This window comes from Tachypleus tridentatus, chromosome 2, assembly GCF_004210375.1.
Source record: "Tachypleus tridentatus isolate NWPU-2018 chromosome 2, ASM421037v1, whole genome shotgun sequence".
Lineage (NCBI taxonomy): Eukaryota > Metazoa > Arthropoda > Merostomata > Xiphosura > Limulidae > Tachypleus > Tachypleus tridentatus.
The window spans coordinates 96,275,281-96,299,051 of record NC_134826.1 but is presented as its reverse complement, the minus strand read 5'-3'; the positions used below and the strand labels follow the sequence as shown (position 1 = coordinate 96,299,051).

The 23,771-nt window shown below is 32.5% G+C and overlaps 1 protein-coding gene across 4 annotated transcripts in view; it reads right to left on the bottom strand.

Moving 5' to 3' along the window:
- The window catches only part of LOC143244626 (BCAS3 microtubule associated cell migration factor-like), a 33,001-nt gene extending 9,433 nt beyond the window's left edge, over positions 1-23,568 (bottom strand). The window contains exons 1-13 of one of the 4 annotated variants that reach the window (XM_076489647.1): positions 23,490-23,568; positions 22,077-22,171; positions 20,974-21,028; positions 20,671-20,746; positions 18,741-18,823; positions 17,134-17,215; positions 9,647-9,710; positions 7,169-7,276; positions 6,670-6,746; positions 4,773-4,849; positions 2,873-2,956; positions 1,362-1,529; positions 613-843 (exon numbers count right to left, since the gene is read on the bottom strand). In XM_076489647.1, the coding sequence (XP_076345762.1) occupies positions 613-843; positions 1,362-1,529; positions 2,873-2,956; positions 4,773-4,849; positions 6,670-6,746; positions 7,169-7,276; positions 9,647-9,710; positions 17,134-17,215; positions 18,741-18,823; positions 20,671-20,746; positions 20,974-21,028; positions 22,077-22,144 (1,173 nt within the window). In that variant the 5' untranslated portion in view covers positions 22,145-22,171; positions 23,490-23,568. Of the gene's footprint in view, positions 1-612; positions 844-1,361; positions 1,530-2,872; positions 2,957-4,772; positions 4,850-6,669; positions 6,747-7,168; positions 7,277-9,646; positions 9,711-17,133; positions 17,216-18,740; positions 18,824-20,670; positions 20,747-20,973; positions 21,029-22,076; positions 22,172-23,386 lie in introns of all 4 variants that reach the window. The other 3 variants (XM_076489649.1, XM_076489646.1, XM_076489648.1) reach the window with 3 other exon arrangements.
- Between the last annotated feature and the right edge of the window lie 203 nt (positions 23,569-23,771).

Sequence of the window (23,771 nt, the reverse complement as noted above, 5' to 3'; positions counted from 1 at the left end):
TTACAAGTCTTCAAACATACCAATAAACTACTAGAGGATCCTTATCTTGCACATTTTTTGTCAAAATATGGTTTTCTTATAAAACGATTCAGTCTCTTATCAAAAACTTTTATGTTTCTTCAAATCGCATACACACATGAACATACATATTTATCCTTGAAATATGATAACAATTACTCTTAAGAATATACAAGTTTGATGAAAAATTCTGCATTCTCATTAAGAAATTCATTTTTGAATGTCATTTGCACTTAACTATACATAAAAGCTACAATTTCAAATGTCTAAAATTATGAAATGACATCTCTATTAAAAGTTGTGCCCATAAAGATAAGTTAATTCTAAATTTTGGGAAATGATAAACAAATGTTAAAAGACTTAATTTTTCTTTTGAAAATTGGATGGGAATTATCATGAGATGTTGTGAATTACACCTGGTAAATAATTTTTAGAAACATTTCTTGATCTGTAAATACCCATAGTATAGGGAAAGTACTTCTCAAAACACTTAATATAAAGATTTAAAAAAATCCTTTCTTAACATTAACAGATTATACAGTTACAAATTTACAAATATGAGTTTTTTTTTTGTTTGTAATTAAAATTTCAAACCTTGGCTGTTGTATCACCACGATGGAGTGTATACAAGTGGTGAACTGCACCAAGTGAAGAACTAGCAGGGTGTGAGAAGATTCGGAAAATGTTAAAGTTATGTCCAAGCTTGCAAGCCGTTAACAGCAACATCCCACTTGGATCAAAAGACATAGCAGCTATTGGTTCGTTTGCATGAGCAGGAAAGTGGGCAATGATTCCTTCTCCTTCAGTGTCTTCTTCAGTATTTAGCTACCATTTACATCAATAAAAAAAATAAACATCTTCACACATTGTTATGTGGGAATTTAAAATGGCTTGTTTTCAAGATAAAGAGTACTTCCCCTTCTGAAGCCAAATAATAAAGCACTTCTAGTTTTAAATTTATCATTTCATTCTTCAAGCAAGCAACTGATAAATATTTTAGTTTTTAACAACTTTACTGTACAGCTTATCTGAAAAAGTCTCACCTCCTTACTTTTGTAATTGTCAATAGATGACACCATGAGCCCATTTGGGACTTAAAATTTTCAGGTTAGACAAACAACTGAATGTTAATGGAAAAACTAAAATCTGCATGGATAGGTCATAAAGTTTTAAAATATTATGACATGTAATTAAGCACATGTAATGGCTACTCTGCTTATGCCACAATAGGTTACTGCTTATATTATTTTAATAGTATGAGTGAGATAAAAAATGACTAGATTGAAAACATCTGAAAATTTTCTTTAGTCTCTTATAACAAAACATAAACTGGTGAGACACACCTCTCGAGTGGGAATACACTGGATATCAACAACTGTAACAATTCCAGGAGTATATTTATTTGTTGACTTAGATTCTTTCTTGGAGGGACTACTGCCACCATGTACTTTGTGTCCAGTCAAACTCGTTGCTACTGTCTCTCCAAATACAGTCAGTCCCTTGGTAATGGTCTATAAAAATTAATTATTGTTCAACCAAAGTGGTTAATTATGTAGTAGTAAATAAGCTACTGAAAATTTAAGCAGTCAAATCACAATTGGTATTTGGATATCAAAATATGGCATGCCACACTTTCCGAGGGAAAGAGCCCCATTAGCTTTGAAAAACCTTTAAGACACATTAACACAATAAAAACTATAAAAACAATGCTAAAATACCCACTGTGGATTTGCACATATAATATGAAATATTACTATAGCTATGCTTTAAGAAGAATTTCTGCTTGATACTTCTCTCAGAAGATGCAATTATCTAAAAACAAAAGACACATGTAAGCTATTGTGTAAGTTAGCTGAAGAATGTGGGTTAAATCACATTACTGATTAACAGATTACACATACTGTATCAACAAACATGCTTGTGCTTTCTCTGTTTCATATTTTAAACATCAATGAAGAGACATAAAAAAATTATTATGTTACTTCTTACTAGATACTGTAGTGCAGGCCAAGTCAAGAACAATTTATAAAATAAATACAGGTTTTACTGTAATGTAATGTGAGAACAAACTTCCAATTTACAGATTGCACTTCACCAGTACAAGTCATTATATATCACCAGGGGCATAGATTTTTTACACCCAATGGGAGGGGATGATTTTTGCAACCACTTATGTGGGCTGTTCAATTCACAAATTGGTAAACTCTGATTACGTGAACCTGAAAGCTGTAAACATACAGTCCCAGAGTAATCTTGTTGTCACAATACTTGCATGTATACTTAGGCCTACTGATTGATACTTACGAATTATCGCTTAAATCGAAAAGCTTAGAAGCATGCCTATATTAAAGATGTACATTTCGGCTACTGAAAAAGCCTACATCTAGGCCTAATTATGTAATTCAATTGGTAAGAACACGAGAATCACAAGAACAAACACACAATTTGTAGGCCTGTGATACAATAAAACAATTCAACATACCAAACTGTAGGGGGGGATGATTGTATGCACCACACCCCACCACCTAAAATGAAGGGGGGATGTAGGGGTCATGACTCTCCAGTCATGCTTAGCTAACATTACATAAAACTTGCATTTATGCAGTGCACATGCACTATGTTATGCATTCAATAATATGTATACCCCCCATCCCCCCAGGATCTACGCCCCTGTTTATCACAATAATCTGTAGATTTCTTGGCTATGCCCACATATCATAAATCTACTGTATTTTTCAACAAGTGTTTTTTCTAAATATTTCTCAAAGACAACCTGATTTTTGCCTTGAATACTAAAAATAAGTTTTAAGTTAATCTGCACAGTCTATGTTCACAATATAGGCAATAAACTTACCTTGGCTGCATGTATCACTGTTGCTGCATATGATTGAACACCATCACCTGCCATACCACCACAAGTCTGATGGAGTGGAACAAGCTGTTGTAATAAGAGACATGTAGGTATTATGCATAAATCATGTGGCATTCAAAACTAGTACACTTTGCTAAACTTTTCTTGAACGTTTGTTCAAACTAGACATCTAGATAAAATACTTTACAAAAGATTTGTTTGTAAAAATAGTCTGTTTCCTTACTAGTCTTAGTGCAAAGTGATTTCATGTTATAATTAAAATAACAATTCTTCATCCCCAAATTTTCAAATATTATTTGTATAATCTCTTAAAACCTCTTAATTACATTTCAAATGTTTGCTTTCAGTAAGACTATTTTCTATACTCTTAAATGTGGGGTTTGTCATTTGTCCAACCTTGTAACCATCACAAAAAGTTACTAAATAAATATAAATTATGCCTTTTTTGTGCTAAAATGACTATATAACACAAAAATATAAATGTTTAGTTTAAGTAACTTAAATCTCATATATAATAAAATACACACATATATACACACACACACATTTATTTACAAAAATATGTATATATTTTACTATATGGACTCTCCAGTCATGCTTAGCTAACATTACATAAAACTTGCATTTATGCAGTGCACATGCACTATGTTATGCATTCAATAATATATAAAACTGATCTTCATTTTCCTTGTCTTGGCTGTGTTTTAGTGGCTAGTATTTTGTATCATATAGTCACATATCAATTATTATACATTATATATGTATACAGATTATTATTATTTGAAAAATAAATGATTAAACTTGTTTTTTTTTAATATTTAACAATAAATCAAGATGTAAAGCAAACAATTATCTCTTCTTGCTACAGTATTTTAACTCAATTATTGCTGAACATATGTTGCTAAACCTTTTAAAATTTTGCACATAGAGAATATGAAACAAAATTGTAAAATAGGTTTTCAAAAATAGTTAAATAACCAAAAAATCACAAATAATTAGACTGATACCACAGAAATCCAATATCATTTATTAAGCTTAGTAACTAAAATGTTTTTACATTAAAAAAATATGAAACTTCAAACAGACCCAAGACACAACCTACCTTCTTGAAATTTTTGTTTGAAAGAATGCGGAAGCCATTTCACAGATTAAAATGACTGAGAAACTACCAGGGGGACATATTAAGATGTCAGTTAGTTAGTCATGTCACATATTTAAGTAACTGTATACAAGGGACCATTTTTAAAATTGGAAAGAGGTGAACAGGGTCACCAAATTTGATTTAGTACATATCTCAGTGCAATAGAGAGATGAGATTCTTATTTTATATTCTAGCTTCTCAATATTAGTAATTTGAATTCCTAATTTGTATAAAACTATTGAATTAGTAGTTTAACAAACAACTAATTTTAAATAGTACTGCATTCAACATACCATGTGACACTAAAATCTATATTTAGGTGTGTTCTTTTCATATTTACTCATAAATTAAAAAATTAACTCAAAAATGTTAAAGTTTGAATTATAATTTAAACTAATTATAATACAAACTAACAAATGAGATGATGTGGCATTTGACTCATAACCAAATGTGAAAGAGTTAATGGCAATTATGAATCTGTAAAAACAAACTCTGAAACTTTTTTTTTTTTAATTACCAAAGCATTGGTGGGGAATATAAAAGAAGGAAATATTATTATTCAGTAATAATAATCAATTTTTATAATTGATCAAATGGGAATACCCTTAACAAATCAACAACTTTAGTCTAGTAATTAAGACTAGCGCAGTTTAATATAAAGTCTAGAACTAAAAGGATTGAGAAAAAAAATTAAAATTTATATTTATATGGTTCCATAAATGTAATTGAAACCAGTCTTACTTTTTTGTCAGCAAATGCCAGCCATCTTGTTCCAAGAGCAATAGGGTTTACATTTGGCCCAGGACTCGGGTAGCATCCTATTCCCAGAAAATAATAATCATCATCAAAGCAAGCTACCAACATAGATAAGAATAAAACGTAAACCAATAATTAATACAGTTAATTTAACAGAGGCCAAATTATAAGCCAATGCGGGACATTTTTGTTGAAAACAAAAACAAAAAAACAGTCAAGTTTTGCTTAATCTGAACACTATAATTTTCCTATATTAAAAATTTCTAATAGGTATTTACCTCTTCTCATATAAATAGTTATTCTCATTCACTGCTGCTCCCTAAATCCAAAAATATTTCTTGAAGCCTTGAAGCTCTCACCCATCTCTGACTGATTCAAATGCATCTCATATGCAAATCATCATGCAACAGCCATCCATCCACCAATAAGTGTGACACTTTTGTTGCATAAGACTCCCTCTTTTCAATTCTACTGAACTATCACTTCGTGATTTGACATTAAATGGATGCACCATTTTTCAGTAGGAAGTGTGAGAGGGGTTTAGTACTTATTGAAAATACATTTTCATTATAGGAAAATTATAACTTCCAATTCAGTACATAACCTTCACTCACAAATAGCAGTAATCCCACACTAGAAAGTTAGAGGAACCGGTTTGAGGGAAAGAAAGAAGCATTGTTCAAAAGTATCAGAAGGACACCTCCCCATACAATATTTATTAAACTCAATCCCACTAAACATAAAAGTGGATACGATAATAAGGATAAGTGGCTATGGCATGGTGAACCATACATGGCAAGTCTTCTGGGGATAGGATGAGAATCATACTGCTGGCAAATCAACTGCAATTCAAAGCATAAACAACAAGGAACCAACATCTGTATGGGGGTAGGAAAGAGGATAATAATGTCTTCGCTTCAAGTCCATGAGACTGGAGAAAATCTTGTATTTTAACCCCCAGCAATGAATTAGAATAGCCATTTATGTAAGAGAAGGTAATGTATCCAATTGGAATGAAATTTTTTGGACATTTTTATTTGCTAAAAAGAAGGCATTTCCTGCACTCTTTTAACATTGGGGCTGCAAAAAATGATTTGAAGTGGTAAGTGACTGAAATCTGTCACTGCATAATGAGCTTAATAGCCAAGCACAAGAAGCATGAAAGTTTCCAAATGGCATACGAAGATATTATAGAACCATTTGAAACCATATTGGTATATACTGTGCAGCAGCTGAGTACAATATTATACATGCAGCTGCTCATTGTATTGCTGACTATTGTGATACTTCTACCTTCTCTACCAAATTGCAGGTGAAATCGTTTGTATCTAAAATGAAAGCTACACATAGAAAAGACGATAGCAGATATATAAAAGGTTGGTAATTGCTCAATTAATGATGCTGAAAATGTAGCTTTACTTGATATATACTCAATTTACTTGAGGATGCTGAACTTCACTTAAAAATTCATCAGTAAAAAAACAAAAATTTGTCTCGAAAAGATATGTCCAAAAATACCTATGAGGGTTTTTCAATTGAACTTACTTTTAACATTCAACAAATTTACCGTAAAGACACCCCTTGGTTTCTGAGGGATGTGTTAATATACCATTCTAAATTAATAAATGCAAAAATATAAAACTTACAATGACTAGAATGTATTGATTCTTCAGCTGGGTTCCCTTGATATGTTATAAATGTGGTATAAATTACATAGTAGTCTAAAACTGAACGTCTTTCATTTTATTAATTAGTCTTTTGGGCAAGAATATTTCTGCAGCAACTGAAATAGTGTAAGTATAGTAAAAATACTACAATTACTTTTCTATGTTCAGTTAGATTTCACTCTGAGGACATCACAATGCTTATTCTAAAGACATACCAGTTATGGTAAAGAGATCCCTAAAAGTTGAGCTGTCAAAGATTGTAATACGTTCCTGGAAAGTTACTACCAGCACCCTTCAAAAAAAAAAGAAAATAAGTATCAATAACCATAGCATCATTATATTAAAAAAATCACGAATTACTGTAAATCATACAAAAACCACTAAAACATGCTATGAAATAATAGTTTTTTTATATTACATTACCCATGACAAATGCTCATTCCACTACTCTAAGTATATCTATACTTCATAAGTCCTAGATATTGATGAACCACTGAAAACCACACTTTGTGCAGTGTTTTTACTGAATCATCACTTAAACCTAAATGTAGAAGGTAATCAATGAACAAGCAAGTCAACTTTATCTCCTATCAGTTGCCAAAAACAACTATCCTAACACAAAGTTCAGCAGACTGTTTACTTACAAACAACTCTGATTAGTTCAAATTTTAAGCTTTTATACAAGTGTACAGATTACAAACCTTTCCAACTTACCTTTTGTTGCAATGAATATCTAGAATTGGTGTTTTAAACTTTATGCAATGTATTTGGTCACCAGTTTTCAGTGATACAAAGTTCACAGAACAGTACTGCTGTCCAGCACTGAAATAAAATAAACAATTTCTAATAATTTTTTCAAAAGTATGGGTGTCTTTCTTTATAATGATGCATTAAAAAATTAAATGGCACTGGAAGAATCAAAATAAATCTATATTAGGAAAATCAAAATCCACATGACTAATATAAACAAAAATCAAATTCTTGATGTCACTTAAAAAAAAAAAATGGAAATAAACATTTTCTTTATAATAGAAACTTTGTGAGTATAGGTAAATATTTTAAATAAATGTAGAACAGTTGAATTTTGACCTTTGTTGTTTTAAAATATTCTGATAACAATCAAAAATATATACTTAGAAAAACCTCATTGACATGTTTAACACTAGATGGTAATCACATCTAGCTATAAAAAAACATCTTAAGGTCAGTTAACTCTTTCGAGATAGGTCAGAGGTCAAAGTCCATGTCATCACGTTTGTTGACTAATACTATTTTACAAATTTATGTCAATAAGTTTGGAATCAAATTGTAGAATATAAATCAGGCTTTGATGTCATATTAGTGAATTTCTTAATTTAATAGTAAATATTACAAAACACATGCCTAAATATAGATTTCAGTGAGTCATGTGGTATGTTGAATGCAACACTGTTTAAACTTAGATGTTTGTGATGTCAAAATACCAGTTTATAGTTTCATACAAATTAGGAACTCAAACTAATAATATTAATAAGCTAGAATATAAAATCAGAACCTCGTATTTATTTTCTTGAGATATGACTTGTGTTGAATCAAACACAGTAACCCTGTTAACCTCTTTCCATTTTTGGAAACGGTTATATACACTTACTTCAACATAAAACATGTGAATAACCAACTCAGAGTTTAGAATGTCTCCCTAGTGGTTTGCTCAGCCATTTTAATCTGTGAAATAGTTACCACATTCTTTTGAATGGAGATTTTAAGAAGGAAGGTTGTGTTTTAAGTTTCATATTTCTTAAAAATCTAAATTCATCTTAGTTACTAAGCTCAATAAATTGTAGTGGAATTCTGTGGTATCAGCATAGTTACTTATGATTTTTTGGTTATTCAATTGTATATATAAAACCTATTTTACAATTTTGTTTGATATCCTCTTCATGTGAAATGTTAAAAGGCTTAGCAACATATATCCAGCAGCAACCAAGTTTAAAGGTTGTAGCGAGAAAAGATAACTGTTCACTTTACTTTGTGAATTAATGTTTTATATTTTAAGAATGATACATTTAATAATTTATTTCTAAATAGTAACAATCTATATTAGATATATAATGTATAGTAATTGAAATGTGATTGTATATTAAAAAATACTAGTCCATTAAAACACAGCCATGACAGAGAAGATTCAAAGTTATTTTTATATTATTGGATACTTAACACAAGTGAACATGCACTGCATAAATGCAAGTTATGTAATGTTAGCTAAGCATGACTGGGAAGTCAATATAATAAATAAATATATATGGCATTATAAGATTTATGTCACTAAGGCTAAACATTTGTATTTTCTTGGTATGAAATGCAGTCAATTCTAGCATGATAAAAGCATAATTTACATTTCTTAATTTTTTTTATGATGGTTACAAAGTAGGTTAAGTGACATACTACTTATAGTTATAGTACAACATATAAAGTCTTACTAAAAACAAACATCTGAAACGTATTTAGGAAGTTTTAGAAATTACACAAATAACATTTGAGACTTTTGGAATGAAGAATTTTTAATCTGAACACGAAATCACTTTGCAGTCAGACTCAATATTTTCACAAACAATTGGTTTAGTTTGTTTTGTTTTGAATTTTGCACAAAGGTACATGAAGGCCATCTGCACTAGCCATCCCTAATTTAGCTGTGTAAGACTAGAGGGAAGGCAACTAGTCATCATCATCCAGTGCCAACTCTTGGGCTACTTTTTTACCAACAAATAGTGGGATTGACCATCACATTATAATGCTCCAAGCGGCTGAAAGGGCAAGCGTGTTTGGTGTGATGGAAATTCGAACCTGTGGCCCTTGGATTACAAGTCGAGTGCCTTAACAAACAAACCTTTAGTAAAAATGTTTCATTAATATCTGATTTCTTGTGTACAAATACTTGTTGTCTTTACTAAAAATCTACCAAGTTTTGTGAAAAACATATGCTTTATGAAAAATCATAGTGCAAATCCTTCACATGTGTAAATGTGTAGATGAACTTGTGTATATTATACTAAGCCTATTGCAAAAGGGTTACAGATTAACTTAATGGTGTGTAAAAAACATTAGTCAAAAAGTTTTGATAAACATTATACCACTTAATTAACATATATTTTACTATAAATAAATGGGTTATTCAAAACTGTTTTTAAAAAATCTACACAAATTCTTACTTACCTAGAGCTATCACACATAGCCACCAGAGGACGTTTAGAAACAAAAAGATCTTGAGATCCAAACACTATGTAGTAAATAAGTATTATATAAAAATATACTCATAAAAGCATCAAACATTCTGTAATGAAAATAAATTAATGATAAATATTGAAACAATAAACAACCAAGTTCATTCAGTGAAATAACAATACAAGGTTGTTACTTTTTACATATATTTAGCAAAAAACAACTAGTACTTTCACAAATCAACTCTTAAGAGAATGTTGTAGTTTTATACAATTTGGTGAATATTTGCTCTACATACACAAGCATACATTATTTGTAATATCAACACAAGCAAGAGTGCTTAAGCCTTAGAGCAACATTATCCATCATCATTATTGGTGTTCTATGTGGAGGTCTATGTTCTACTACTCTGCAGTGCAATTGCCACTTTAAGTCACAGTTGTCCTCCTCCTCTTTACATGTTTTCCAAAGTCTACTAATAATGTATATATAACTTTTGTCAATCTGTTTGAACAACCCAAACGTACAGAATTCCTGTTTGTACTGACATTGACCTCAACATATAGCTTGATGCTTTGTCTTGAAGGAGCCAAGCCTTAGTGGTATTCAATCTAAATTCATATTTTTTCATAGCATAATACTATTACGTTGGCAAGATAGCATGTAGAATGTGCCTTGGCAGTTTTCTCTCAACTCTCCAGACAGTTTACCCACCATTAGCAGGATAATAATAAAATTTCCAGAATTTTTTAGATGTGCAAGTTGAAACAGCATTCATGCAGTGTAATAGTAATGACATACTGCTATTTATCACATGCCAGATACTGCTTAACAGTACTCCAATTAATATTTATTTTGTGGACAGCTTGTGAACACAGACCTTGGGTTATTGACTTTCTAGATTTAAGTCTGTATAAATTTTATTTACAGTTCCAGCGAAGATTTCTAGTTGCAATGAACTAGAAACCTTCCACAGAACTGTAAGAATTATTTTATTATCTCCAGTCTGTAACTGATCCCCTCGATGTGGATTCCTGTACGTGGTAAGGGGACCTCCCAGAGAAGGTCCTGTTCTTACAGTTTACCTCTTCTGGAATCTAAACATCAACCATTAGTGCATGTTTGCCATTAGTGGTAACCCATGAAGGGGAGGAGAGAATCTTGGTGGTTGAGGGGTCCAACTCCAACATATTCCTGTAATTGTATTACTTGTATTCCTGTAAACGGGCAGTCTTGGGGTGGACCCCTCAGGATCAATCGGCTAGTCCATTTGGGCTATTGAGTACCAGCATAGGACGTCTGACACTGGTGTTTGGGTATAGTGCTCACGAAACCCTGGCGTCGCTGCAGTGCTCTTAAGGCACTGTAATGCATCCCCTTGTAGGGCTCCATGGTGGGAGGGGTCAGTGGGTACTGAAAATTTTTCTATTTATTATGAATACTCCTAAAACAAAAAATAACACAACTTGAAACCATCGAGAAAAATCCAACTATTAGAAAACGACCATACATTGATGATTCTATACAGCCTAACTCACCACTTGAATCTGTCCCACGATTCTTAATTTTGCATTCCTTAAGTGACAAACCTCTAGGGCAGATGTCCCCATTTTTCATTCAGAAGGGTTTAGAAAGGCTTGCTGGCTCCCCTAAATCAGTAAGAAAGCTACGTTCAGGAAACATCTTAATCACAGCATTCCAAACTCCTCCTGACATCAAAGGCCTAGGGGGACATACCCATTGAGGTTACTCCTCATTCCACTTTGAATACTTCCAGAGGGGTCATAGTTGAAAGAGATTTAAGGACTGTCCCTGAATCAGAGATAATTGCAGGTCTCACCAGCTAAGGTGTCACAGCAGTATGCCAAATCTTCACTTGAAAAGATGGAATTCTGGAACCAACAAATGTTCTAATACTAACATTTACAATGCCACGTCTCCCACTACAATAAAAGCAGGATATCTGAATTGTAAGGTGCAACCTTATATTCCAAATCCTGTACGATGTTTTCATTGTCAATGATTTGGTCATTTAAAACAATCTTGCCGTGGTTCCTTGACCTGTGCCCATTGTGGTGGTAAAGACCATAATGCCACCGAATGCCAACTTGAACCACATTGTATAAACCGTAATGGTATGCATCCTTCTTATTTAACCTCTTGTCCTAAATGGGTAGAAGAAAAAGATGTACAACATCTCACAACAGTTAACAATCTCACTTACACAGAGGCTCAAAAATTATTACTTATTCTATCCAGAACTTATGCTGCTGTAACCCATTCTACTACCACAGTAGAAGTCCAAACAGACCTCACCCTATCCCCTACACAATCTTCACCAGCAAATCTTAATGAAACACTTCCCAAAATCAACACAGTTCACAAATCAGTGTCTTCTTCCATCTCTGTCCTGACCACACCTTCCAGTCATTGCCGAACTTCACCTTCTTAAAGTCAAGATGTTTCCATGAGTCTCACTCTCTTGATACCCCAAAAATTAAACCAACCACTCAGTCCGAGCCCTCAATTATAAGCATGTGTACTGATAAATTCAGACCCAACCATTTCAGATAGAGCAGGATCCATAGAGGGCAATAGACCCACTTCCAATAAAGAAAAAACATGGTCATAAGCAGAAGGACTCTTTACAGTCTTCTCCTCTGAAATAATTATACATGACCACACTAACCCAATGGAACTGTCGAGGTTTCCAATCAAATGTGGCTGACATCAAAGATCTGATTGACTTTTATCATCCCATATGTCTTTCTTTGCAGGAAACATTTCTACAGCCTACAAATACAGTTACTATCCGACACTATTCATTACACCAGAATGACAGGCTACTTGTAGAATGGTAACATTGGGGAGTTGCATTGCTGGTTGATCAGCATGTGCCCACCCGATCCCTGTCATTGAACACACTCTTGGAAGCTGAAGCCATCCATGTCTCCTTGGGTTGTACCATCACTATTTTCTCTCTATACCTTACACCTGAAACGCATTATAATCAATCAGACCTCGATACTCTCACTGAGCAACTGCCAACCCCTTTTTAATCTTGGGAGATTTCAATGGGCATAATCCCCTCTGGGGTGGTTCCTGTATTAATATCAGAGGGAGCGCCATGGAGCATATGCTCCTGAACCACAACCTGGCTCTATTCAATACTGGTTCTTCCACATATTTCATGCACCTAGTCAGTCATTTACAACTATAGATCTTTCTGTCTGTTCCCCTTCGCTACTCACTCACTTTTCCTGGGAGGTTGACATCAATGCACGAGGTAGTGATCATTTTCCCATCATCTTATGAGTAATTGGCCGTGATGAGTACCACCCGACCGATGTACCCAGGTGGAAGTTGGTCCAGGCCAACTGGTCTTCTTTCACTACTCTCTTGGAACTAGATCCTGCCATATTATGTAAATCATCCATAGATGATTTTATAGCAGCAGTAACCAACAGTATTATACAAGCTGCTACTTGATGCATCCCTAAAACCTCGACATGTTCCCCACGTCATCCTTATATTGGTGGAATTCTGTCTGTTGTATAACACAAAAACTTAGAAATGTGCTTGGGATAAATTTCGAAGATATCCCATGTTCTCAAACTGCATTGCATTTCTGCAAGCCCATGCACACGCTCAGCAAGTTAGACATCAAAGCCAGAAGGAATCCTGGATTAAATACACCTCCAGCATTTCTTCAACCACCAGCACAAAAGTTATATGGGATAAGATCTGGAGGGTGAGTGGAAGATATACTTCTGCCCCCCCTCTCTGTCTTAATATATGATGGCCACAAAGTTGCAGATGCACAGAGCATTGCCAATACTCTTGGGGCTTTTTCTCTCATGTATCTAGCTCTTCAAATTTATCCCCTTCCTTTTTAGCAATTAAAACACGGGCAGAGCATCTGCCTCTTTCCTTTTCAACTGACCATTCCTATGACGACAATCGCCTTCTTACACTGATGGAACTCAAACTTACAATTCATCAGTCTGGCAATACATCAGTCGGACCTGATAATATATATTATAAGATGTTACGCCACCTTTCCCAGAACTCTCTTACTATTCTCCTAGCTGTCTATAATTGGATATAGCAGGAAAATGTCTATACTGATGCTTGGTGAAAAGCTAACATACTCCCTATTCTGAAACCTGGGAAGGATCCAATGATTCTTTCAAATTCCTGTCCAATTGCTTTGACAAGTTGTCTCAGTAAGATCTTAGAGAGGATAATCAATGCTTACCTCGTTTGGTTTCTTGAATCAAACAACCTCCTCTCACCTACTCAGTGTGGGTTCCAAAGACAACACTCTATGATAGACCACTTAATTTGCCTTGAAGCATCAATCAGAAAAGCTTTTTTAAGGCAACATCTTGTTACTGTTTTTTCAATTTGGAAAAAGCTTACGATACAACATGGAGATATGGCATTTTTCGAGACCTTCACTCATATGGATTGCGTGGCAACTTACCACTTTTCATCAAGCAATTCTTAATGAAGCACTGATTCCAAGTCCATGTGGGCTCAACTACTTCACATTTCCCCACAGAAATTTGGAGTCCCTCAGAGCTGTACTCTAAGTGTCACACTTTTCATTATAAAGAATAATGCCATCAGTGAGCAGCTAACCCTTATAGTTGCAAACGGTCATTTTGTTGATGACTTTCAGATCTCATGTCAGTTATCAAACGTGAGGTTTATTGGACAGCAGCTACAAACTGCAATCAATCAGATACTGAAGTGGACCATGGCAAATGGTTTTAAACTTTCATTCTCTAAAGCCGTTTGTATACATTTCTGCCTCAAACATTGTACTTCCTGTTGTCCCTGAGTCAAAGTTCTCAGGTCTTATATTTGATTGTAAATTAAATTTTGTAATCGCATATCAAGCAAATTCGTATCAAATGTCTAAAAGCATTGAACATTCTCCGTGTCCTCTCTTCTACTTTTTGGGGAGCAGATCGATACTCCATTCTCAAAATTTATTGTGTCCTCATCAGATCCAAACTTGACTACAGGTCTGTGGTTTATGGTTCTTCCAGACACTCAGCACTGAAAATGTTGGATCCTGTCCATCACCAGGGGCTTTGGCTTTGCATTGGAGCTTTTCGTACTTCTCCCATGCAAAGTCTGTATGTGGAATCTCATGAACCCCCTCTATATATTTGCCATTTGCAACTGTCTCTAATGTATGCTTCCAAACTTTTATCCTTACCACATCACCCTGCTTGGAATTGTGTTTTCCAACCACAATGGACCATACTTTTTAATAACAAAAAGTCTGCCATTGTTCCTTTTAGTCTCTGTATCCAGGCACAATTAGAAGAATTGTATTTATCCTTGAATAACATTGCAGTTTCTTCAAATCAACCTCTTCCACCATGGCAAATTACTGTCCCCAATTGTAACCTGTCTTTGAGTCATATGAGGAAAGCAGATACACCTGATTGGAAATATCGCTCTTTCTTTGCTGAACATCTTTCATGTGATCCATCCATTCCTATATATACAGATGGTTCCAAATCGGGTGACTCAGTGGGCTCTGCCATGGTTTGTGACAGTTCGATTGTGGCACACAGTCTCCCCCCTACAGTTTCTGTTTTCACTACAGAATTGTATGCCATCTCTCTTTTACTAAATCATATTGAAATAATGCAATATACAAATTGTACAATATTTACAGACTCACTCAGCTGTCTATTAGCCCTGGAATCATTCCATTGTAGTCACCACCCTCTTCTCATCAATATCTGGCTCATCTTTCTCTCTCATCTGTATCTGTCCAATTCTTTTGGATACCAGGTCATGTTGGTGTTTGTGGGAATGAGCTGTCTGTTCTGGATCTATCATCTCAGTACCCATTCCATACATGAACTATAGTCCAGTTATCAAATCCAGACTGCACACCAGATGGCAGGCAACCTGGAATGAGCAACACAATAACAAGCTTTTTCAAATCAAACCTTCTCTAGGTCTTTGGTCCTCTTGCTTCTGTAAGGATCTAAGAGATTTTGGCAAGGCTACGCATTGGTCAGTATTTTAACCCACCACCTCCTTTTATCTGGTACTGCTGCACCAATGTGTGGTCTATATGGCACTCAGATCACATTCATCCACATTTTATTATCATGTAATCATTACAACCTAGAACAATGACACCATTTTAAAGATATTTGTAAGGCAAGTTTGCCCTTGACTTTGGCCCATGTTATAGATGATACTGCCCATCTCACTCATGTTTTTACATTTTTAAGAGCCATTGGTCTTTTACACTTAATTTAAGGTTTGTTTTATTGGACTATATAGTGTTTTAGCATGATTTTTTTTACACATTTCAATTTTTATTTTCACTTGAACCCAGGACTGGAAAGGCCAACTTCAGGTGTCTGACAGCAAAGGTGTACTTCTTTTACATATTTTACTTTTTACCTTAATTGCCCTATACCTATACTTTACCATATCTTGTCTGGCTCAAATAGTCTTGTAACTTTGTGCCAATAAACAATGAATACCTACCTACCTACCTGTAACTGATAGTTGGTTGAGAAGTAGTCAGGTTTTATCCTGCTGAACTCATTTTCCTTTGTTTTATGAAAAATAGTTCAACACTACAGATATACCTTTTTACAAAATGCTGACACTTGATGCTTCATATGCTCTTATAATACTGGAATAGGACTATGTGGCAAAACGTTTTATAATGTAACCCTCACAAAAAGGAGTAAGTTTTTGGTATTATCTGCACTTCCAATGTACCTTGCTTCAAGTAAATTGCAACAAGATCAGGACTTTCAGCCTGCATAGTAACACATAGGAATAACCAGGGGTCAGAAGACTGGATGTAAAAATTGTTACCATATATAATGAATAATATTAATATTACAACTACTTTATTTTTCTTTCTTTTGCTTTACTTAACTTTATTACTTTTACTAATCCTTCTCTATAGTCTTGGTGCTTGTTGATAAATCAAATTAGAAGATTCTCCTCCTCCCTAGCTCAAAATAGATTTCTTGATGATTCTACTTTTGAATTCCAAACATAGAACTTGCCATGTGAAAAGACCATTTTAAGGGTCTCATATTTTGCTTTGGTTGCTATTTCTCCTGGTAAAAATGTAAACATTTGACATTTTTTAATGAAAAACTCAAAATAAATAATTTTAGGAACAACAGGTGGTTCAAAGATGTGGAGTCATTAGCTAAAATGCTGTAGGCATGGCTGAGTATGGTATGGCCTGGGTAATAACCACCCTATGCATGGGCCAGTGTATTATCCTACCAAGTTTAGCTGAGATTTGTTCAAAGACAATGAAATATTTTGCACATAAACAAACTATTTTTATTTTACTTTTTATAAGTACAGATTTTGTTCAAAGCTGGATAGTCATTTTGCAAATACATGACTAAGGACAAGGTGGAAATTTCACAAAGTGGGCTTAGGATTAGATCTTGGTTGTTACATACCTGGCTGAGGAGTAGGAAGTAGTTTCAGTGCTCGCACTGGTCCTTGTCTCCAAGACAAAACTTCTTGTCCTTCTCCATTTGCCTAGTATGAAAATTTTTTTTAGGTTCTTCAGCCAATGACATGATTTATTCTAAATATAGATTCATACTGAAATGAAATTAATAACAAACATTTTTTATTTATGCATGAATAAATGACAGCTTTTTAATTCTAGCATAGCTGATAGTTAAAAACATCAAAACGTATTCACTGTAATGGATCTAATTTCAATATAAGAAAACAAAAAACACCTTTGTCACAGTTGTGTAAGACCTTTAATAATGCTGTAACACATAGCATTGTTACAACAAACACTTGAAGTTAGTGCCTATCAAGATAGTGTAAATAACAGCACCCCCTCTCATATAACTGGAATGTTGTACATTACCAAATCACTGTGATAGTTAAGTCTTTTATAATTTAAGCACACATGCTAAATACAAATATGAAAATTAATTTGGCTACACAAGTTCTAATAACTGCCATCATTTTATATGTTTATATGTTTTTTAACTATCAAGTAAGATGATAAGAAGAGCTATTAAGTATTCTAACTTATAATGCTGGAACCTTTTTTTTTTAGGGGAAGGGATATAATGGTAAATAATGACTATTTAATAAATGAAAAACATGATGTATAGGGTTACATTTTCAATCAACCAAAATCAATATGTGTTACATCCCTCAACTTCTTGTTTCTGCATAGCCCATTTATCTCTTTCTCATTAGGCAATGTATAGTTTGTGTAACAAAGCTCCCCTGTTGGTATAGTAATGGACCATTCTGGTATGCTCACAGTTCTTTGTGTGAATAACTTACTGTTTCCTTGTACAGAAATATTAGCTCCTGACCGAAGCTATAGGAGAAATTAATTTTATTACACTAATAGATGTTAACTAAATGTTATTAACAACGAAAATAAATTGAAGTTTAAGTAGGTACATTGGGGACATGGCAATTGTATGAGGCAGTGCCTCACTAGACAAGCAGCTATTAGTTCAGTAGTTATCTGCATTGTATATAAATATGCATATCACATATCTGTTAAAAGCATCTAGTGTCAAATGATTTAGGGGTAATTTAATAACTTGATATTTATTTTTTGAAGAAGAATTACAAATTACAATATCAATTATTAAGTTTTGCAGTTTGTGAGTGGTAAACTATACATTGGAGCTATCATACTACTCATATTTTACCATAAAAACATAAAACCAGATTATTTTAAACAAAAAATGAAAAGAATGTTTAATATACCACACAGAATAATTATCCAGCCTTATCAATTTACATGAATAGTTTTTACACCTAAAAGAAGAGCTATATTACTGTTAAAATGTTTTCAGTTAAGGTACTCTGTTTAATAAAACACTGTTTTGAAATACAATCAGAATTACTTCATTTTTTTTACAGTGGACTGACTTAAGAAAAAAGACATTACCTCAGAACATAAAATTTAAAATTGTGCTATTTTAATTAAAAACTGTTTTCAGTCAAGAAGAAATATCATCTTAGTAGTAGAAAATTTTCAACATGAGCTACTTTATTTACAATACAAAACACCTACAGAGATGCACCAAATCTGTACACCATTGGTATAGCCAAGAACCACAAGCAGAGAGGGGGTGTTTCCATTCTGAATGTCAGCATCTGATGGGAAAAGTAAGTTGTTAATATTATCTGTCACAGAAATTAGTAGAGCAAAACTATGAAATTAGTTATATTATTTACTTATGCACAGAGGTTTAGTTATCATAATGTTCTCAAGTTCAAAGGCAGAGCAAACAGGTACCTCTCCTTGCTGATCAGGTTCCACAGCCAGCATACACTGGTACCTGTTCTTGGTAGTCAGGTCCTTAGAATGTGTATTAGTACCTACTCTTGGAAGTCAAGCTTTTAGATAGTGTACATTAGTACCTCTCTTTAGGCAATATACATTGATACCTGTACTTAATAGTCATGTCATTAGGCAGTTGATAGTCAGTGACATACATAATCCTACAAAGACCATGGGGGAAATATCTTGTTCCTTCTTACAGCCTGATTATAATACACAAAAATAAACAACCAAAATGTATACATCTTTAAACAATGGTTGTCATTTAAGCAAACCAAAACAACTGAACAGAGAAACTTAATTATTTATAGCTAACAAATACTTTTATCAAACAAAATGTATAAAAATATTAATCTATTTTTACTTAAGAGATATCCTTCTTTCGAGCCTTTTTTTTTTTTTAAGTATTAGGTTGAGGAATAATTTGTGAGCATTGTTAAATAATTTCATTCAAGCATAACATGCAAGACTATACAATACTTCAATGCATGAACACATTACACCCAAAACATTTATTATACTTTATTTCATGTAATACCTAGGTATATAGTATGCATTGTTTTAAAACAAAATTGCAAGAAATTAAATGCGAAAAGCAGATGGTGTCGAAAATGCTCGATTTTGTCCACTTGACATTCCATTTAATGAGCTGAAAATGAAAGCAAAAATTAAAGACATGTGAAAATCAAACACACCATCTATTATAGCAAAAAATTATCTACCAAATGACATGAAATATTTTGCGAAAGCATTTCATTTATGAATATATTTTGTTAACTTGAAAAAACGCTCACGAATTATTCCTCAACCCAATATATCAAGCACAGCATTGAAATCCATTTCTTATGCTCATGCTAGTGTATTTGATAATCCTCTCAGTTGGTTTAGAGAGTTGTATCTCACAAGTGGACTGTTGTTATTAGGGAATGATTTGGATCAGGCAGTTGTCCCATCTATATGTACACCATTGTATGTACTGTATCTTTTTTGCTCATGTTCTTAAAACCTGCTGAGAATCATACTTAAGCCGAAACTTTCACACTTCTTTCAAAATTTCATTTACTACCAAGACAAAATCTCTTTGAAAGCTTAATAATGCCTAGTTAATGAATTGTAAACTTTCAGTCAACAATTACAAAAGATGTTAGTAAATTGGCCAATGTACTATATATATAAAACATTTTAGATATTAAATACTTTTCCACATTTTTCTATGCCAATCTTATTCATTTTTATTTTTATTTTTTTTTTTTTTATACACATTAAGAGTCAAGCTTTGATAGTTCCCTTATACTCGTATCAATCTTTGTTACTTTATCATGTAATTCAAAACAACAGAAAAATGACTTACAGGTTGTTACAATGTGACAAGTATATTTGCAAACATAAATTAAACTTACATTTTCATTAAAGAACTTAAGAATGTCAAGGCAACTTACAGTTGCTTGTAGAATAGCAACATTCTAAATAACAGACAGGAAATCAACTAGAAATATTTTTAGTATTAACATACTAAACTAACAAACACACACACACATATATATATATATATATGTATCATGAAAGCAATGTGTTTCAGTGTGCAACTCCTCTCTAAAACTCAGCATTTACACATTCACTGTCTGCTACTATTGTCAAAAATATGTGGGAATGATCTTACCATTAATATCTGAATTCTCAAACTTAACCCATAAAATAGGTTCTTTGTCTTCTTGCTTAGTTGAGTTTGAATATGCCTAAATTACAAAAGACAGTATATTTTATCTGTATAAACAACCAGGAAATAAAATCCATAAAAAAAACAACTTTGTAATGTAAATGATCAATATTTCAAATCTATAAAGAAAGCCTTAATATTAATCATACTGCCAGGAATGTATAGCTTTAAAAATCTTTCTTTACTTGATATGTTACTATTAACTATTGTGGCAACTATAATAAGAAGTTGAACATTTTTACTTACATGGGGCACAACTTCATGGAAAAATCCTACAACACTCTCCATGTATGATTTATCACTGAAAAAATAATTCAGTTCCCAAAATAAGGTATTAATTATTCAAAAGCAATAACCATTGATCTGTTTGCAATAGGGCTATCTAAGATTTAAAAAAAATTGATAAATGTTATGCACTTTCACTATAATAAATTGAATTAAGTTTTAATATCATACTGTCATTTTTAATACTGAGTTCATAACTTACACACAAGTAAAAGCTACTTTACATAAATTTAAGTCTACTAACTTGGCAAATCCTTATAATTTAACAAGTCATTTTTGTCTAAAAACAGTACTAGCACTGAGAGCCATTGAATGAAACAAATTTAACAATTCAGTAGGAGAGATGTTTGTTTGGAACTTAGAGTTGTAGTAGTTCACTCTCAGGATATAAAAATAAGCCAGGGGTTCCGAGTTCAAATTCCAATAAAAAAAAGAAAAAAGCTTTCAATTTATTTTGCACCATTTAAAGTGATCTTCCAAATGAAAACCTCTAGTTCAAACTGTTTTTGACACCAATGCTCTACAAACTGAGTAATCATAATTTCTAGTTGCAAGTACACAACTGTTTGCTAGGTTTATTACAAAATCAATAATTTAGTCAAAATAATACATGAGATTCCTAAAGTAGTAACAGCTTATTGAGCTTATGGATAAGGGCTTGTCTAAGCATATCATTAATATTAAAATCTAAGCATAACATTCTGCCTTTCATTTCTATGAAAATAAATAATTACACTTAAATCCCATTAAATTTTTTTATTTTTTTAATCTCTCTTTGACATTTGATATACTATATTAATTGTAACAGATCAACCTACATTATTATACCTTGCTTAATATTTGTTTTTTTATCCTTCTCAAAAGTTACACATACTTAAGGGTTAACTGATTTTTTATATGCCAATAAAATTCAAATTTGTTTCTGTGTGAAAATAGCTTTAATTTCAGTGTATTAAGAATATATTGTTAACACTTTTATTAATTTAAATACCCAACTACAAAATACTATAATTAAAAAAATTTTTAATTAAAAAATTAAAAAAATTGAAAAATTTTCAACCTACCTTACAACTTGAGGTCGAGCAGACAGTCCAGTTTTAGATCCTCGTCTACCAGTTGAGTCAGCAGCCATTGCTCTTATTCATATATTAGGTTTTTACTTAATAATCAACAAAATATATTCAAAAATGTTCCAAATGGATAAGAAAAAAAGTTAAATATTATTTAACATTTACATTCATTATTACAGTACAGTATTATGGAATAAGAGGGTCTTAGTGTTTTAGTTGATCAGTCTCTTAGCTATCCAAGCAATGTGTTGCTACTAGTTGTAGAGCAAAAATGATTTTAGAGTTTGTATTATCTTCAGAAATACTAAATACAAGTCTAAAGTGGTTACACCACATTGCAAAGTATTCTGTTCAATCCTAAGGAAATACACTGAATTGTTGGAAAAGGGCTACTAGAATGATATCTGGAGGAAATGTCATTATATGAGGATAGATTAAGATTTCTGAAACTTTTGATAAAAAAGAAAGTTACAGAAGATCTGACTGAGGTGTTTAAGGGAAATGACAGTGTCAGTGTATTGTCCTTTCTAGGTTTTGTAATATATTAAAGAATGTATACATCAGTACATTATCATAAACTTGTATTTTCAAATTACCAAGCTCATCAAAGTCCATGAAAACATTGCAACATGATAAACAGAAAAAGCATGAATTCTCACTGACATAAGGGTTGACTTCCATGAAACAAGTTTCAAGAAAGAAATGTTTTTTATTTCATTTTAACTAATTTTTCAGAACATTATAATTTCTACTTATAACTGAATAACGAATATCACTATCACCGTCAGAGCAAAGTACACTTCAACTAACACAAATTAAAGTACGCAATTATCCATGTAATATTACATAAATATTTAAATTTATGGTACTTGTACAGAATTTCCCAGGTAATATATCAAGTATTGGAGACATATCATTTGTCTTAGTTTAGTTGAAAACTCAAGGGTATTACAATTCTTGATCATAATATCAATTAGAATACTTTTAACGTCATTATGGTTACACTTGTTTGCGGATCAAATAAGTAAAAATACTAAAAGTAAAATATTTAGTTATCAACTACTACAAATGGATGCGTCTCTAATACTTGATATATTACTAGGGAAATTCTGTACAGTAGTAAATTTATTATTATATTACTAACAGCCATATGTTAAAAACAATAACATAAAAATTAAAATATTTCATTAACTAAGCCAAAACCAACAGAGAACAAATAAAACAATGCTATTTTAAGTTTAAGGTACAAAATGAACAATTCCCAAACGAAAAATAATATCAGCAAAAACTATTTATTGACCTACCACATAATAAATCTATTCAATTGATGTACGACAACAATCAATGGAAATCTAATAGTTTTAACTTCAGTAGTATTTAAAAAAAAATTCCTAAACTTATTCTTACAATGTTTCCTAACGTCACAAAATCGCCCTGCGTCACCTGTTTATAATCCAAGACAGCTGTAAAGATATTGCACTGCCATCTATATTCCAAAGAAGTGAATTAATTAAAATATATATATTAATAATTTCTTTAGTAAGAACCTTCAAATTTTGACCATAAATCTCACGAAGTTAATTTATTTCTTTGCACATCAACAGATAATAGTTAACTTTGTCTTTCGGCAATACTTGTTTGTTTGTTTTTTACTTAATATCGCTAAAATAACTAACATTAAAATTACAG